The 18489-nt window shown below is 45.4% G+C and overlaps 2 protein-coding genes across 4 annotated transcripts; one reads left to right on the top strand and one right to left on the bottom strand.

Moving 5' to 3' along the window:
• The first annotated feature begins 680 nt into the window (after nt 1–680).
• Nucleotides 681–9163, top strand: nup54 (nucleoporin 54). 3 transcript variants are annotated; one of them, XM_047014939.1, is made up of 15 exons: nt 681–755; nt 1350–1451; nt 2308–2391; nt 2799–2834; nt 5234–5317; nt 5777–5938; nt 6379–6599; nt 6725–6912; nt 7218–7408; nt 7548–7602; nt 7735–7828; nt 8132–8239; nt 8380–8499; nt 8687–8797; nt 8896–9163. In XM_047014939.1, the coding sequence occupies exons 1-15, from the start codon at nt 716–718 to the stop codon at nt 9022–9024; spliced, it is 1725 nt and encodes a 574-aa protein (XP_046870895.1). In that variant the 5' UTR covers nt 681–715; the 3' UTR covers nt 9025–9163. The 3 variants fall into 3 exon arrangements, with proteins under 3 accessions (XP_046870895.1, XP_046870897.1, XP_046870898.1); XM_047014941.1 differs by lacking the exon at nt 2799–2834; XM_047014942.1 differs by lacking the exons at nt 2799–2834; nt 5234–5317.
• Nucleotides 9164–9713: 550 nt separating this feature from the next.
• ppef2b (protein phosphatase with EF-hand domain 2b) lies at nt 9714–18294 on the bottom strand. The gene is made up of 17 exons (XM_047014738.1): nt 18234–18294; nt 17370–17497; nt 17029–17083; nt 16733–16908; nt 16479–16593; nt 16306–16352; nt 15971–16137; nt 15845–15881; nt 15213–15393; nt 15020–15029; nt 14593–14905; nt 14257–14442; nt 13921–14063; nt 13439–13545; nt 11162–11325; nt 10851–10938; nt 9714–10378 (listed from the first exon to the last, which is right to left on the bottom strand). Exons 1-17 carry the CDS (start codon nt 18292–18294, stop codon nt 10182–10184), a joined length of 2175 nt encoding a protein of 724 aa, XP_046870694.1. The 3' UTR covers nt 9714–10181.
• Nucleotides 18295–18489: the final 195 nt, after the last annotated feature.

Genomic DNA, 18489 nt, shown 5'->3' on the forward strand with positions numbered 1-18489 from the left:
GTAGAGCAAGTGTCCAGAGGGAGTTCATCCAACTGTGCATTGTTTTCACCACCATCTAACAAGATGGCGTGCACGTTGTTGCTCAGTGTTGCATTAAAGAATATGAATAGTCAATGAATATTGGTTTATAGTATTTCCTATTCATAGCCTCTATGCACAATCAGCAGTCTTTCCAGGTTTAGAGATCGGTATGCTTTTTTATTCGCTATATTTAGCTTTTTAACTATAATGTAAATAATTTGTGTGCCTAGAATCATGGGGTTGAGTTCAAGATCCATACATGCCTTACACCATCACCAAAACAAATGCATAGCACTGAACTTATACATGGGATCGCACATGCTCCTAACTCGAAATACTAATATCAATAATACACACTTGCTTTTCATGCAACGCAAACAAATAAGACTGTCTTTTTTGTATTAAGAGAATGTATTTGCAATCAAATAAAAGCAACCATTTTGATTAACATTTCAGCATTTTGTACTTTGTAGTATCTTTAGAATAAAAGGCAACGTTTAGTCTCGCCGTTAATTAAGGCCTGACGATTTTTCCCACGCTCAGGGGAAAAGATTATCAATAATACGAAGTAAATCTTCAATTAATTACAATTGTTATGCCTCAGACAGATGTCCATGGTTTGAAATTGGCTGCGGAACTATAGAACCATACAACATTACTCTACGGATCATTTTATTTGCGGACCGGAGAGATCATGGCGTTCAACTTCGGTAACGTTGCAACCAATCCTGCAAGTATGGAAAACCTAATTTATAACACTATATAAACGTTGAAAATTACTGTTTAATGCAATGATCATTTGGTATACTAAGTGACTTCAACTGATAAACATTAATGCCATAACTCCGAAGATAAGTACCGAAACTGCGTCGCTAGCTAGCTGCTTAAACGCTAGCGCTAACTGGCTAACATTAAGTGTTGTGGCTAGTTAGTAGGAGCCATTAACGTCAACAGTTGGAGGGTCTTTTACTTTTATGTGTAAACAATTAGCTTCCAATAATGGGGTTTTACCTTTTAAGTATACCAAGCCTTACATTGTGGTAGTCAACCAACAATGGAAATCCAACGTTATATATTTGAAGCTTGCTGGTTTATTTACCTCCTTTCCAGCTAGCATTTTCCAGCATTTTAAGGGTCTGGCTAGTCTCAGCGGTCCTACTTTTTGCGTTTAAATCAGTTGTTTTTACTGTATGTTTACTCTACAGGTTTAACTATTACCAGACCGAGTTTGTCGTTCCATTTTTCCCTCTCACCCCTCATTTGCCTTAGTCATATCCATACAGCATACCACACTGGCTACATTGACGTATTTTGTTGTTTTGGTCAAGGCACGTCTGGATTTTCATTTGGTTCATTTGGTGCCAAAACTACAGCATCAAGCACATTTGGCTTTGGCACCACCACCACAGCTGCCCCCACAGGATTTGGTAGTAAGTTCATATCTCTGCTCATTCACAACACATACTTTCTCATGAACATGGCTTTCTTCATCCACTAGCTATGTCACTGAATGCTGCTTCTCATTTAGAAATATTGACTAAATTGTTTTGTCATTTTTCGAGCGTGGGCAGTAGATTTGTGGAAATGTCAACCACTATAAAGACGGCAATTGTTTTAGACTACTTGCTTGAAGGGTTATTACAATATGACCTTTATGATTCCACAACAAATGGTTTGCAGACTGCTCAAATTCCTCATGGGAGAGGGTTTGAGGATCATTAGAGGGCATGAGAATGTCAGGCTCCCTTTGTGGCAAAAATGCTCGCTCTCCTTAATGACCTCAGACCAGCTCAAAGTGCTGCCAACCAGCTTAGTCACAGACTCTTGCCTTGAGTTGGCTGTGAGGATCTTTGGGATGGCTAAAGGAAATACAATTGAACTGGGCCTTGTTTTCGGAGCAGTAGGCTAGCAGTGCGCTAACCTCAGGCATTGGGACTTCAGGTTCACGGGAGTTATTAGGCAGTCGTCTCCCAGGCTGGTCTGAGAAATCCCTCCCCACTGTCCAGTACCCAGGATCACACTCCCTGCATCACCCATATTTCATTTTAATTTTGTTTCTTTAAGGAACTCTTTCTTTCACTGTCTCTGTCCTCACTCTGGTTTACACTGACTCTGATTCTAAAAGACTACTTTGAAGCAAACTGCCAAACCTGTTAAGAACGGATTTGGTCGTCCGGTCTCAACTTTCCTTCCGAAATGCACAATACAAAGTGGAAGCTTGGGTAAGAGGTGGGTGTGGAATGTCTTTTGATGTTTTGATTGAATTGTGTTGTTTGTTTTTATTAGCAGGCCTTGCCGCCCCTGGTTTTGGGGCGACCACGACCACCGCAGCGGCGCCCTCAGGGTTCGGCTTTGGCTCCACCACCACAGGTGAGCTTGACGGAGGGGCTGGTCACATGGCCGAGGGTGTTGCAGTCAAATATGTCCCCTTATGAGCCGTAGCACACCCATAACAAAAATGTCCTTCAAGCCCGGACACGGGTGCGATGTGTTGCTTTCCAAATGGATAGTTGACATCAAAGTAGAATTGAAGAAAGTGATTGGAATCATTGAATTATTTTGATCAGGAGTTCAAATATCTGATTCGATTTTTGAAGTGTTTTTTTATTCAGTTACGGGGTTCTTGTGGAAGGAATCGGATTCATGTTTACATGTCAGTTTAACCCCACTTTCAAAAGTTTAGCCTGTCTCTGTCTCTTAGCCTGTCTCTCTCTACTAACTCAACGCTGTGCCTCTCTCTCTCTCTTCCCCCTGGCTGCCTCACTCGACGGCTACAGGATTTGGGGGGCTAGGAGCCGGGAACATCGCGGCTGGTGGGTTTAGTTTTGGGGGGTTTGGCTTAAATGCCGGCGCACCAGCAGTCAACTTTAATGTTGGGTGCTTTGGTACCACCACCACCTCTGCCACAGGCACTGTTTTCAATTTTGGCAATAGTCTGGCTAGCGCAGGTAGATGTTTTTCAATCAATCAACCAATCAGTTCAGTCTACAGTCCCTGACAAAAGTCTTGTCACTTATCCATTTTGTAGAAATAACTATTTATAACCTGACTTTTAATGAATCAATTGGTTTTAGAAATGGCTCATATGAAAGCTAAAACCCTCCCAAATTATGTTTAATATACTAAAATAAATTTGCTTCACTGAAGAAAGATTGATCATTTAATGAACACAGAAAGGTCAGATTTTGGCAAGACAAAAGTCTTGTCGCCTACAGAGAGTAATGTGAAAATTAAAGAAATAATTTACTTCAAATACAAAAATATGTTGCATAACATCAGTGAATTAGTAGTGGTGCTGTGAGATCCATATTTAATATCTTGCATGACTTCCATGAGCTTGAAGGACTGCATCCATGCGGTTCGACAACGATTCATACAATTTATTGATGAAGTCATCAGGAATAGCAAAGAAAGCAGTCTTACACGCCTCCCAGAGTTCATCAAGATTCTTTGGTTGCATCTTACATGCTTCCTCTTTCATTCTACCCCAGACATGCTCAATGATGTTCATGTCGGGTGACTGGGCTGGCCAGTCCTGGAGCACCTTGATCTTCTTCGCCTTGAGGAACTTTGGTGAGATGGAAGTATGTGATGGAGCACCATCCTGCGGCTCCCCTTTTTTGACCCCTTTTGTGGTTGGGAATGTAGCTAATACGTCTTGATATTTTAGGCTATTGATATTGCCTTTCACCCTGCAAATCTCTTGCACATCCCCCATACTGGATTTAACCCCAGACCATGATTTTTCAGCCACCAAACTTAACTGTTTTCTGGGTGAATCTCAGATCGATGCGCACTCCAGTATGTCTCCTGCAATATTTGCGGCGGCTGTGATGTAATTCAACCAAAGATTCATTTGAGAAATCCACCTTTTGCCACTTTTCCAGCGTCCATTCTTTAGCAGGCTGTGGGCCTTGGCAAATGCCACACGTTTTTTTTAAATTGCCTTTTGTTTAATGCTGGTTTCTGGGCACTGATTCGACCATGGAGGCAATTTCGAGACAGAATTCTACAAACTGTCCTGGTTGACACGGACACTTGAGGTGACCAGGCCTGGTGGAGCTCTGCTGCAGTGAAAAAGGGCTGTCCTTGGATTTTTGAGCCAACAAACCGTCCTCCCGAGCAGTTGTCTTGCGGGGTCTGCCGGACCTGGGCTCGTTAAAAACATCTCCAGTCTCTTCAAATCTTTTTTTAATTCTTTGTACTTGACGCTGAGACACATTGAAGGTGTCAGCCACCTCAGCAGAGGATCTGGTCTTCAGCCTCTTGACAATCAACGTTTTGGTCTCAGGGTGAATCTTAGGCATGTTGTCAGAGGTCAACTTGCAGTTGATGTGAAGGTCTGGTGTGCTGGGGTTCTTTTTATACACACCCACTAATTGATTGATCAATTATTGATCACATGTAAGGCTGTAATCTAAGATTGGGTGCATTATATGACAAGGCCACAAGACTTTTGTCTTGCCAAAATCTGACCTTTCTGTGTTCATTAAATGATCAATCTTCAGTGAAGCAAATTTATTTTAGTATATTAAACAAAATTTGGGAGGGTTTTAGCTTTTATACGAGCCATTTCTAAAAATGAATTTATGACTTAAAAGTCAGGTTATAAATAGTTATTTCTACAAAATTGATAAGTGACAAGACTTTTGTCAGGGACTGTACATGGTAGCATACGTTTGTCCATTTCTCCATAGTCATTCCAGTATTTCGTTTGGTGTTTGCTTTCTTCATTTCACCTCATACACACTGTATATATCTGTCCAGTGCCCAGGAACGTGATTTTCTCACAGATGTTTGCATGATGCCTGTTGTTGATGGAAACAACCTGTAGAGTAGATAATGTGCTGTTGAATTCATGGTTTTTAACTCATAATTTTGACTTTTTAAAATTCTTTATAAAACCTTGGACTTGCCTGGTTTTCACCACAACAATTATTTCATGTATTTTATTCGAGTTACGTTCTTGAGGAGTTGTGTGACAGGGTTTGTGGGCCAATAATTTGAATACTCAAATTCAGAGTAAAAAAAAGAAAGAAAAAGTGATTTGACAAGATGACAGTGAGTTCTGCTCACACATCTTTTGCACATCGCCTTAATTTCCGAACTGATCGCGACCCCCCCCCCCCCCCCCCCCCCCCCCCTTCTCACACTCCTCTTCACCTCATCCATCTCTCGTCGCCCTTCTCTGACGGTTTACTCTGTTACCCAGGTGCTTTTGGGGCCTTTGGGACCACCACCACATCCGCTGCGCCCGGCTCCACCTTCAGCTTTGCAGCTCCTTCAAGCACCACAGGTTAGACTCAGGACCAGAACGGCTGGCTGAGCCAAGGGGGGGGGGAATTAGGGGCCCCGGCATGGGGGACAGACAGACAGATGGGGGGGACTGAGCCCAATCATCCAGTAAAGCCAGCCTCCCTGTCTCCCAGCACACCTCAGACACTCGTCTCACTATCTGAAAGCATTGTGGAACATCGATTTGACTGTTCAGTGCTCTGAAACTGCTGGAAGGAGTTTCAAAGTGGTCCTCGGGGTAGAAAGGCCAGTCCATTGAATCCAAAAGACGACCAAGGATACTGCTAGCCATAGCAAGGCCAGCTCGGAGCCCAGTGTGCTGTTCTTCACGACAGACACTAGATGGTGCCACTCTACCCTAACAGCTCACCTACCTAACTGGGCTTCTGTCAAACATTAAGCTACCCTCACCGAGCACTCACGTCTACGGATCTCACTTTGTCTCAACTGTCATTTTCAGGGGGCCTGTTTGGGAACACCCAGAACAAAGGTTTTGGGTTCTCCTCTGGACTGGGCGCTGGAACCGCCCCAGGGACGACTGGGTTTGGAACCGGGCTTGGAACGGCCACTCTGGGTGGAGGCTTTGGCGGCTTCAACATCCAGCCAACGCAGCAACAGCAAGGTGAGACCTTTTTCACGTCCAAGTTATTTCTTCCAGAAATGGCGTGCATCATTTTGAAAATGTTGACGATCATATATCTTATCACATGGAATATATATACAGTACCAGTCAAAAGTTTAGACACATTTTCCCATTCCATGTGTCAACTTTTGACTGGTACTGTACGTGATGTGAACAACGTGATACTTTGCCAACCTGTGTTTTGCTTGTGTGTGTGTGTGTGTGTGTACAGTACCAGTCAAAAGTTTGGACACATGGGGAAAATGTGTCCAAACTTTTGACTGGTACTGTACATTATCATTTTGTGGTTGTTGAATGTATCACGTAGCGCTTCCACTGGGTGGACGAACGCCCCTATTCATGTCACGAGAACAGAGAATGTCACGCTGATCCCGAGCCTTCTGCACTCTGCCCCCCCCCCCCCCCCCCCCCCGGTACAGGAGGCTTGTTTGGCCAGCAGCCCCAGGCCCAGCCCCAGCCCACCCAGCTGTACCAGCAGGTGACCGCCCTCTCCGCCCCCACCCTGCTGGCAGACGAGCGCGATGCCATCCTGGCCAAGTGGAACCAGCTGCAGGCCTACTGGGGCACAGGCAAGGGCTACTACAGCAACAACGCCCCCCCCGTGGACTTCAACCTGGAGAACCCCTTCTGCAGGTTTAAGGTGACTAAACGGGGCGGGCTCGTTTTTTTTTTGGTTTTCAGTTGGATTGCCTTTTACTTGTTAAGAAAGGGGGGCCAATGAGAGGACTTGCCTGTTTGTGTCTGTGTGTGCGGCGGGGTCACCAGGCCGTGGGCTACAGCTGCATCCCTGGCAGCAAGGACGAGGACGGCCTGGTGGCCCTGGCCCTCAACAAGAAGGAGGCGGACGTGCGCGCGCAGCAGCAGCAGCTGGTGGAGTCGCTCCACAAGGTGCTGGGGGGGAACCCCGCGCTCGCCGTCAACGTGGAGGGAGTCAAAGCTCTGCCGGACGACCAGTGAGTCTGTCTCTCTGTCTCTCTGTCTCTCTGTCTCTGTGTGTCTGTCTCTGTGTGTCTGTCTGTCTCTGTCTGTCTCTGTGTGTCTCTCTCTCTCTGTGTCTCTGTGTGTCTGTGTCTCTCTGTCTCTCTGTGTGTCTGTCTCTCTCTGTGTGTCTGTCTCTCTCTGTGTTTCTGTGTGTTTGTCTCTCTCTGTCTGTCTCCACAGCAGACTGGGGGTTTACAGATGGGACTGGGGGGGAGAATGTTGCTTTGAGATGAGGCTTATTTTTTTGGGGGGGGGGTGTGTGTGTGTCTCTTACCAGGACGGAGGTGATCATCTATGTGGTGGAGCGGTCCCCCAACGGCAAGCGGATCCCAGCCACCACGCTGTACGGCTACGTGGAGCAGGCCAACGTCAAGGCCCACCTCACGCAGCTGGGCGTTCTCATGTCCGTCACGCGCACCGAGCTGTCCCCCGCTCAGTTCAAACAGCTGCTGCAGAATGCCCCTGCAGGTGTGTGCGGGTGGACCTGTGCTTTTCTGTGTGCGGAACGTTCTCCTACGAGTGTTACAGTGAAAGCAAGTCAAACACGGTTGTGCTGGAAGTGCTTCATTTTCAGTTTCTCCCTTCCCCCCCCCCCGCCCCTTCCTAGGTGTGGACCCCATCATCTGGGAACAGGCCAAAGAGGACAATCCTGACCCGGAAAAGTAGGTCGACCCACCCGAGGGACTGTCAGAAAGGGGCGCAAAAACCCACCAGAGTATCTAGTAAATAAAACCGCCCTGAATGTAAGATGTGAGCTGATGTCCATGTGTGGGGGGGGTTGTGTTGTTGTCCAGGTTGATCCCTGTGCCCATGGTGGGCTTCAAGGAGCTCCTCCGCAGGCTGAAAATCCAGGACCAGATGACCAAGCAGCACCAGACCAGAGTGGATGTGAGTTCCGGACACCCACACGCGCACACGCACGCAGGGATTCAAGTAGTTATGGAATTGAGGGCGTGGGGCGGGGCTCTGGACCCTCCCTTAAGGGGTTAAGGAACTCCCTATTAGAGAGGGGAAAAGATCCTCTTTGAGGGGGATCTTCATGAGGGGTTACCCTCCCCACCCTTCACCATGGGTGGAACTCGACACTGGATTCGAGGATCGAATGGGGGGAGAAAGACGCGGCAGACGGCCCGCTCGCTGGAGACAATCTCTGTTTTCAGTTGTTCACGCTGGCGCCCATCTCCCCAACAGATCATCTCCAACGACATCAGCGAGCTGCAGAAGAACCAGTCCATCACCGTGGCCAAGATCGCCCAGTATAAAAGGAAGTTGATGGACCTCTCCCACAGGGTTCTACAGGTAAGCACGGGCGCGCACACACGCGCTCACTCAGAACATGCGGGGGGAGGGGACGAGTTCTGCCGTTTCGGCTTTATGAAATAATACCAGACGTTTTGGCCTCTAACGAGTACGTCTTCTCTGTCCCTCCCTCCCTCTAGGTGCTCATCAAGCAGGAGATCCAGAGGAAGAGCGGCTATGCCATCCAGGTGGAGGAGGAGCACCTGCGCGTGCAGCTGGACACCTGCCAGTCTGAGCTCAACGCTCCCACACAGTTCAAGGTGAGGCCGCGCCGCCCGCTCCAAAGAAAACCTTTTCTCGTCCGTCGAGAAGGCCTCCTCTCTTGCACGTTTGTGTGCCTGTGCCTTGTTGGGGGGATGCGTTGGCGGGTGAATGCAATATGTGTGTTTTTTTGTTTGTTGTGCAAGTCGTTAGTAAGTCTGTAACCCGGGTCTTGCTTTCCTCCAGGGGCGGTTGAACGAGCTCATGTCCCAGATCCGAATGCAGAACCACTTTGGGGCGGTACGCTCTGAGGAACGCTATAGCGTTGATGCCGACCTGCTCCGAGAGATCAGACAGGTGAGAACAACATTCAGTTCGACTGTCAGCCAATCTGTGTGTGTGTGTGTGTGTGTTTGTGTGCGTGCCTGATCAATACGCATATTCTATTTCCCCAGCACCTCAAGCAACAACAGGAAGGCCTAGGTCACCTGATAAGCGTCATCAAAGACGACATGGAAGACATTAAACTGATAGAACACGGTCTCCATGACAACGTACACATAAGGGGGGGCATGCTCAGCTGACCCCCGCTCCCACTCCACAATAAAGAGACATGAATCACCACTTATGTATATAAGCATTTTTATGATTTTTTGGTAACATTTTACTTGTTGAAATCTTTGAGTGGCGTAAACAAGTCCAACATGGTCTAATAAAATGTCGATAAAAATTGAGATCTATTTTTCTCTAGCACAAAAACACTTCATCTGGTCATATTGGGTTCATATGGTTACGTTTAATTCCCTTTGCCCATTATTATTTGTACATTTGCCAGTTTAGATTTAAAATGTTAAAACTCTATAATACCTTGGTGTTCACCTGATCAAATCAGCAAAGTAACCACATACTATCACTGAACCTCCACCATTTAGATAGTAGGCAAGGCATTCGAAAGCATCATTTACTTTTTTGTAAACATAGTGATAGTGTACCAAAAAGTTCTAATCTGTCTAAAAGATATTCTCCCTGAAGGATTTTGGCATGTTCAGGTGTATAAACTGCAATCAGGCTTTTTTAAAATTTTATGTCCTGCGCTCAGCAGTGGGATCCTCCTGAGAGGAAAAAAAAAAAAAAAAGCCTTTTATTGTGTGAGCCGAAACTGTTGGGCCTTGTCTGAAAGTCACCTTAAATCTGTGTAGTGTTGGTGTTTTCTCTACCACTTGAACAGTCTTTCGCTACAATCTTCCATCAAGTTTTTTCTTGCGGCCATGTTAAGCTAGGTTGGCAACAGTGGCATGAACCTTAAACTTCTTGATAACATTATTCACTGTGCAAACAAGTCAAGGTCTTCAGAGGCTTGTAGCCTGAATATTGTCCATGTTGAGGCAGCCAACTTGTGAGACTTCCTTATATAGTTCTTTGGTGTTCTTTCTTTTGTCCATGCTCTTTGTGTTACACACACTGACACAAAACGGGAGAATCCTTTTATCTATTAAAACTGGTCGAATGCATGTTTTCATATAGCAAGCATCTTCAATTCACCACAGCAGAGTTCAATTCCAAAGTATCTCAGAAATCCCCTGCTTGAAATCGAACTACTTCTAGAAGGTGCCAATGACATATCCGGGCCATTTGAGTATTTCTTTGTGGAATGAGCAAACCAAATGTGAAAACAGTCAGTGTGGACATCTCTGAGTGGAGACCCCAACTACTGTGTCTCTCGTGCTCAAGGTGGAGGAGATCACTGGCCCTCCTCTTCCAGGCCAGTGCCCTCAACCAGACGGAACGCCTCCATGAACTCGTTGATGTCTATGCTGCCGTCTTTGTTGAAGTCGATGCTGAGGGCCAGGTCTGAGATCGCCTCGTCGGAGATGTTGGTCTTCAGGTGGGAACTCAGAAGCTTCCAAGTTTGACGGAACTCCTCAAATGAGATGAGACCTTAGGGACCAAGACAGGCGCAGTTTAGCTGGAGACAGGCGCAGTTTAGCTGGAAACAGGCCGATGTAAAAGTGGGTTTGTGTACTTGCATCATTGTGCTGTCTGCAACAATCAAAAGTGCTGAAAAGGTGTACATTTGCAAAGTCCCCAAAAATTACAGATTGCGTATGTTCTGCCTATAAATTATACCATCGGAAATATGCTATAAGAAGCTGCACTCACAAGCATAGTGGACTGGCACCTTAATATACCAGTCATTACAATACAATACAAATACAAATCTTTGCTTCATATTTCTGACATTGTGATATTGTCTGTTTTTCCAATAATGAGGCACTCTTGAGGGAAAGGAGAAATACCTGTGTGTGTGTTACCTCTACATGTGCTAGACGTATCACCAGGTGCTGAGAGGCTTGGGGAAATGTCAGGTGCTGTTCATTGGCCAGGGATCTGGGTTAATCTGCTTACTGACCTGAGTTGTCTGTGTCTATGATTCTAAAGATGGTCTCCAGATTGGAGTGGTGCTTGTACATGGTCTCCAGCAGACTTGCATTGAGGACCTGTCAGACAAAACACGGAAAACATTAGTCATCAGCACAGATGGACAGCATTGCTCATCGTGATGCGAGGGATCAGCGTAGTGTACTTGTGTCTGCGTTAGTAACTGTTTTGTGAATGACTTGCATGCGTGTCGATGTGTAACTGCGAAAGTGCATGGGTATGAACAGCCTGTACCTGCTACTAGTGTGTGCGTATGTGTGTGTGTTGATAAAGACAACCCACTTCTTTTTTGGGCTCTGTGATGGCGAGCTCCCCAAGCCACTGGTTGTAGTCCAGCATGCCATCCTGAGCACTGGGGACCAGCTGAGAGCGAAGCACCCTCCAGGGTAGACCCAGCCTCAACACCCCCTCCAGGGCAGTGGCCCAGTGCTTCAGAGATATCAGCCCTGGAGACACACAGAGAGGTACCAGAGACAAATTTGAAACCATATCCTGTATTTCTAAAGATGAATACAATGTCAGTAAAGGACAGTAGAAGAGGTATTGATCTTTTTTAGTGGCACCATGCATATACATTATATCTACTTCATGTACAACGATGGGCTGACATATTGGCACACTAGCACCTTTTTCCCCCCATAATTCACCAACTTGGTATCCCCATCAATAGCACACCAAAAGGACTGTAGAAAAAGCAATATTTTTCATATAATTTATTAATATATACATTTTTTTTATTCCATAAATAATTCATCAAATGGCCTGGACAATGCTGGCACTTTTTAGAAGAAGTTATAAATCATTTGATTTAAAGCAGGTGGTTATTCCATACTTTGGAATCTATCTCTCCTTTAGTGAGTTCTTTGAAGGTATGCACGGTATCAAAATCACATGTAATCCGTTTGAATACAGAAAAGGACTCTTTCTCCTGTTTTGTGTCACTGTGTTTACCACAATAGGGATAAAAGAAAGAATACCAGAGGAGGCCACACACAAGATTGTAGCCAAGCATGGACAATCTCCAGGCTACAAGTTGGCTACTTGACCTGCTTCCACCGTACAAAATGTTAGCAAAAAGATTAAGGCCCATTCCAGTGTAGGCAACCTAACTGGACGAGGCCACAGGAGAAAACTTGATAAACGATTGTGGCGAACGATTGTTCAAATCCCCACCACCAAACAGATTCAAGATTACCTTCAGATACAAGACAGTTTCAACTCGCACCATTCATGATGCACAGCATCTTTGTGTACAGAAAACAGAATCACGTTTTCAAAGAAAATAGCACTTTCACTACAGTCTAAATGGAGGAGGTTCAATTATGTTTTTGGGTTTCATTTATTGCACTCTGGAATGGTTCAAGACGAAATGCTGGACTCTTCTGAAGGGGCCAGGAATCTAAATTCAATTTAAAACATGTTGAGAGATCTGAAACCAGCAGTTAGGAGAGGGCATCCTTCTAATCTGGGAAAACGGATGCAGTTTGCACAAGAGGAGAATGCCAAACTGCCACTGCAGAAGTGCAGGAAGCTCATTGATGGATTTAGGAAGTAATTGATAGCAGTTATTTACACCAGAGGCTTTACTGTAAAATATAAAGTGTAGGGTGTCAATAATGTTGTCAATGCCATTTATGTCCCTTTTCTGGTTTGAGTGAATTTGTCAAGTTCTGAATCCAAAACAAAAGGTTCTGTGATATTAACTGTAAAATTGGGGTGACCAAAAACTTTCAATTTGTATAGTTAGGAAAACATTGTGTTTATCTTACTTAAAGTACAAGGGTGCCAATATTTTTCATCTATGACTGTACAGATACAACACAGGAATACACAGGATGACAAAGTGATGCATAGATAAATAATGCATCACATGTTTACATTAAACAGTACAATACATTTGTAGACCAGGTTTCTGGTTCTGCAGTTGGTGAGCATTTTAACAGCTGCTATTTTAACACAGCAATAGCTGTAGATATTACTGCTTTGTTTTGAGTTTCAACCCGGTTCCCAGTATTGCAACTACTTGTTAAAAAACAAAATTCCTGGAAAATAGTTCATTGGGTTCATAGTTGCACAGCCCCCCCTACCTATAAAATTCAAAAGAATCTTAGTAGCTTGCTTGTGGCAACACAATCTTTCACAGATTTTCTCTCATACTACCGAGCATTTCCATTCTACCGAAATACAATGAGACCCAGCTTTCATTTAATTTATTGTCACACCGAAAATAGCACTGGATCAATAAATAAACAGTATCTGAACTTCTTGGAGATCTTCGGTACACCAAATACTTCCTACTTGTACTACATTATCAAAACAGATTAGACATAACAAAATAAATGCCCTTGATCTTCTTTGTGTTAAGGACTAAGTAAAAGTAGACACAGCAAACAAAGTTTCCTTTTCATTGTCCTTGTCAGTTCGGCTGATGATAGGGTTTCTAACCCCTAAGAAATCATAATCAAGTACGTGTATACTCCCATAGCCACCAGAGGATGGTGAACTGCTAGTCTCGAGATGATGAGCACATTTGAGAGAGGCGAGAATGCGAAGCGATACCTGTGTTGTCGGGGTCGTATTCCTGGAAGGCGCTGACGAGGGTTGACTTGTGTGCAAACAGCTGCTCCCTCAGAGCCCGGAGAGCAGAGCGCTCCGTCCTCCCGACACTGTCACACAACGGCACACCGAATGAGCCAACGTCTCTACAACACTGGTTCACAGCTAAAAGGTGCATTTCACATTTTGAACCAGATGTGCATTGACATCCGTCTGGACTGTGTGATGCATCCACATGTTTTGACGTTGAAATATGCGTGTGCTTTTTATTCAATTGGTAACTGTCCAAAGTGTCTTTCTGTGAGAAGTCTTCTATCATGGGTCTACACATGAGTGCTATTTATGTGTGTGAAGTCGATTTTACTCCACACGATTGAAACATCTGCCACACTCCAACACAGTTTCATTTAAAAGAATCCAACAAATGCTCTTAAAATGAAGCGGTTTGAATTGCTCTCACCGTCCAGATCCGCTACTAGTTTTACCTTTGCCTCATTGTGAACTCCCGTGTGGTGTTGCTAGCCTGGTACTGGATAAAGCGGGGCGTGAGGTCTGGGCCCAATCGGATGTAGGCTCCTCTGTTACTCCCCAACTCGTAGTAGTTTGATGCTGAGAAAATGGTTAGAACCTGCATGGACAGACAACAGAGACCAGTGCACAGTGGTTGTCATTATTGATAAGCCATCACCAATGACTGAAGCTCTTTATCAGACCCGTATAGCGCCTCTTTGCCACAACATGGCATAGGGAATGCCAATGTGTTGTAGTGTTGTGTTTCTGTGCTGGGCGTTTTTCTCCAGCAGACCTCCCCTCACTCTGACCCTGCGGTTGTGGCAGAACTCGTAGCCGTCCTGCTTGCACTCGTGGGAGCGTATGAGGAGCTGCAGGTTGTGTCTTCCCAGGACCTTCTCGGTCACGTCGGGACCCCAGTAGCACCCTCCGCCGCGCACCTTGTTGGGGATGCAGCCGTCCTGGGGCATGGGGTCACTCCACAGCAGGTCCACGATCTGAAGACCAAACGGAGAAAACATCTCATGCTGTCGCCATAGTGAATATAAGGGGGGCTGAGCCCGTGTAGAGTCTTTCGATCTGAGGACATTGTCTCCTGTTCTCGTGTTGGGGATTGGTCTCCCCACGAGGGGGAAGCTTTCCTGTACCTGCTTCCACTCGTCCCCGTCCGTCTCCACAGCCTCTCCGGAATCGGAGTCGGACTCTGAGAGGAAGGAGCTCCGGAGATCGCCGTAGGACTGGTTGAAGCCGGCCTGCCGCCGTCTCTCCTTGAGCTCCCTTTCCACGCTGATGCGAGGGGAGCTGGTCTGCAGGGAGCGGCGCTGCAGGTCGGGCCTGTAGGTCGGAGTGGAGCTGCAGTGGGTCAGGGAGCGGACCCGTCGACGGCCATCGGCGTTCCTGGGGAGGTCGCCTTCGTCCTCCATATCAGAGTCTGACCCTTGACCTTTGAGGGCGGATATCCTCTTCTTGGGAGGCCGGAGAGTTGAAACATACTGTTCACAAACACACACACACACACGTAACAACAGACTGTACATTACAAAACGTTTTCTGGATACATACCAATTGACATACCAGTTGACAGCTGGAAGATGTTAGGTGACACAAGTTTAGATCATTATGTGAGTTTATTCGAGACAGGCTTCGCGAGTTACATTTCGAGGTATCATTTTTCGTGTATCATTTGATCATTAGAAATGATAATTTTTTATAATAATGTCACGATTATTCGTTCATGATAAGTGATCATTATGTGAGTTTGATGGACTGTGTTTGTCGGTGAGACGCAGAGCTCTCACTTTGTGTCGGTCCACGCGGGCGACGAGGTGAAGATCTGTCGTGTCAGAGATGCCTCCATGCAGAATCAACACCTTCTGATCGATCACCGTCGCCAGCGGCAACCAACTGAAGATCTTCTGGAGAAGCTTCAGAATTTTCTTACCGTGAACCTGTGGACACGCGAGCGTTGATGAGTGCAGATCAGATGTCCCTTTTCCGAATCGGTAGTCCCGTCAAAAACGAGGCTGATGTCACGTTTGCGGTTTTACCAGTATTTGTCTGAACCAAGATTGTTTGTCTGCCAGCTGATCAACCGCTTTTGTTCAAGCAAAGGTTGATAAGTGAGTCATCGTAGTGTTGTTACTCTAAGGAGGGTAATTCAGTCTCACTGCTGGCTGAGAAAGGTCCCCTAATCTCCTTAGGCTATACGAATAGGCTGACCCATATCCGACATACACATTATAAGTGGCTCCTAATCTAAACACATTTAGACATTCTGCCGAGGCAAGCAAATTCTCATCAGCCTGATGGCGCATGGGATTTAACAACACTATAGGTCAACTAAGGCTTGAACGCCAGTGATTTTACTACTGAGTTTGGACTTCAGAAAACGGGACCCACCCTGTATTTCCCCAGAACTTCTTTGGTGAAGCCATATCTGGAATAAAGAAAAGGAAATGGGATAGGTCAATATTTGGATTTCTATGAACTGTACCAGAAATACATATGTGTGTTTTAACACCCTACCTCAGGTTAACGATGTGATCCTCATGGTTGCCCCGATTCAGGAAGACATCATTGGGATACACCAGGAGGAAAGCGAAGAGGATGAGGAGAATCTCAAGGGAGTCTTTGCCTCGGTCTACAAAGTCTCCATTGAAAACGTAGGGCGTCTCAGACGATGGCAGACCGTTCTGGCAGTGTGGAACGAGAGGAATTTGATATTTATATGACGAAAATGCTATCTACTATTCTTGATTCAAAAATTCAAATTCAATGATGTGAATTCAAATTCAAAAATGTATGATTACAAAACAGGGCTAATTATCAGCTTCGGTGAAAGAAAATAGCCCTTTACTTACCTTATAAAAGACCAGCAACAGATCATCAAGATGCCCATGTAAGTCTCCTGGAAAGATAAAGGAGCAAGTGACACCCTTTTTCAGCTGTATGTCAAAGGCTGCTCATAGATGAATGACTTGTGAGGCAACACTGATGCCTCTTTCTCTCCGTGGCCTGCTACTGTTCTCCTCACCACAGATGGTAATCTCCCTGCTTTTGCAGGTGGAGACCTGATTTATGTTGGGGAGGATTCGAAGAAGCCTCCAGGTTTCCCCAAGAAGCTGAAGGACGTATCGAGAATGGAGCTGCTACTAGGAAAAAACAGAGATAGGTCGATCAGTAAGGAATCCTTTGTCTTGGAGTGGATGTGGTGACGTACGTGAGTTCTGTTAAACCCATCTGGGATAGTGCAAGAGCTACGGCCATGCTGTGAGTAGTAGTGCCTACTTGGTGGTTCTGGAATGCTTCGACCAGCTCTGCTGCGTTGGAGAAGGTCATAGGGAAGGTGAGGTTTGGCCCGCTGTAGATATCAGCAATCTCAATGCTCTTGTAGCAGAAGTATCTCTCCCACTCAACGTCACGACAAATGTCGTTTTCACGGAACAGGTGCGAGATGAGATTTCCTGAGGGAGACACGTCACGGTTCTTAAAGGGGACGGATGGGGTCTAAGAGCACGTTCACTTGTCTGCAGTTGTTAATTATCAACTGCTAATTCATTATTATAAGTAAGAGATCATCTTACTCTCACTGCTGGCTGGGGTGAAGTGGTCCATGAGGTAGCCAAAGAAATTATACAGCTGTGGATGAGAGAATGTACGTCTTTTATAACTGTACCTCTTATATGGGGACTTAACATTGAGGTCTAGTGCTCGAGTACCAAGCCCTATGCACTTGTTAGGCTCCATGAAGACCTGAGGTGCAATTTCCCCCCAGAAATCAACAAAGTGCTCCTCAACTGTACTCTACTCCACTCCATTCATTGAGATTTCCACACCCAAGTACATCACAGGTAGGGCTTAGACAGTTTGATTGTATGTGGATGTGGGTATGTGGCCTTGTTTCTTGATGTCGACTGTTAGTCACCTTGATCTGGTCCTGCTCGCCTGCGTACTCGATGGACTGGAAGATGTTCCAGGTGCATCTGCGCCTCATCTCCAGCCGGGCCACGTACTGACGGTACCAGCGCTGGATCAGCAGGGCTGACCTTATGGCTGAGGGCGAGAGAGGTCAAGATGAAGGGATGAGAGGGAGTCAGGTGGCTGAGCGGTTAGGGTATCGGGCTAGTAATCTAAAGGTCGCCAGTTTGATTCCCGGCTGCGCCCAATGACGTAATGAAGTGCCTTGGGCAAGGCACTTCACCCTTCTTGCCTCGGGGGGAATGTCCCTGTACTTACTGTAAGTAAGAGGGTCTGCTATATGACTAAATGTAATGGATGACAGTATTGAGGGTTAAAAGTTCAAGAGGGATGAGGGATAGAGGGAAACTGCTCTGGGTGCAGATGGGGTAAAGATCCATTAACTAGAATGAGATCTCGAACAGATATGATGACCATGATGATATAATATTGATATTTTTTAAGTTGTTCTTTGACTACAGTAGAGAGTAATCGAAATGGAGAGTTCAGAATACTCACCTGTGGCAGCTTGACATCAGCAACAAGGAGAGAGTGAAGAAAGTCTTATTTAACTACTGTTTTGCTGTATATAATGTAAAAATATACATTTTTTAAAGTTAATGTTTGCTCTTGATTTCAATTGGAAAATAGAAATAGTGATTTACCTGGAACTGATATGCTGGCTGCAGAAAAATAGAAAAACAATAGCATTAGCAGAGGAATAGCTTTTACGGAGAACAATAAATTTCTGAATGTTGTGTATGCAAATTAGATTGATTTCAAAATGATTATGACTAATCAGGTTGACTGAAGTTAATAAAGAAAAAAACACCTCGATTGCATTTCTTCAGCTGCTGCTGCTGCTGCTCGGATTTTGTGAAGCCACATCCCATGACCTTTTGCTCTTTGGACCAACATGCAAACACAACATAGATACCATTTATTATTTCGAGCCTTTATTGAACACAATTTGTTCATACGTTTTGAATATTATGGCAGCCGTAGTCGTTTTCTGTCCACTGTGGGCTTACCAAATGATTAAGCAAGTGCAAGGCTTACCATGTGAAAGTCTCATTTCAATAAGAACC

The sequence above is a fragment of the Hypomesus transpacificus genome, unplaced genomic scaffold, assembly GCF_021917145.1.
Source record: "Hypomesus transpacificus isolate Combined female unplaced genomic scaffold, fHypTra1 scaffold_27, whole genome shotgun sequence".
Classification (NCBI taxonomy): domain Eukaryota; kingdom Metazoa; phylum Chordata; class Actinopteri; order Osmeriformes; family Osmeridae; genus Hypomesus; species Hypomesus transpacificus.

What these genes read in the sequence shown, in the direction of transcription:
- nup54 (XM_047014939.1), top strand. Translation starts at nt 716, where the DNA reads ATGGCGTTCAACTTCGGTAACGTTGCAACCAATCCTGCAA. An exon ending in CTTTGGCTCCACCACCACAG is followed by an intron (nt 2,392 to 2,798) that starts GTGAGCTTGACG and finishes CGACGGCTACAG; the next exon opens with GATTTGGGGGGCTAGGAGCC. An exon ending in GCTGCAGAATGCCCCTGCAG is followed by an intron (nt 7,409 to 7,547) that starts GTGTGTGCGGGT and finishes GCCCCTTCCTAG; the next exon opens with GTGTGGACCCCATCATCTGG.
- ppef2b (XM_047014738.1), bottom strand. Translation starts at nt 18,294, where the DNA reads ATGGGATGTGGCTTCACAAAATCCGAGCAGCAGCAGCAGCAGCTGAAG. An exon ending in GATCACATCGTTAACCTGAG is followed by an intron (nt 15,882 to 15,970) that starts GTAGGGTGTTAA and finishes TCTTTATTCCAG; the next exon opens with ATATGGCTTCACCAAAGAAG. An exon ending in AAGTTCTGGGGAAATACAGG is followed by an intron (nt 15,394 to 15,844) that starts GTGGGTCCCGTT and finishes GCGTGTCCACAG; the next exon opens with GTTCACGGTAAGAAAATTCT.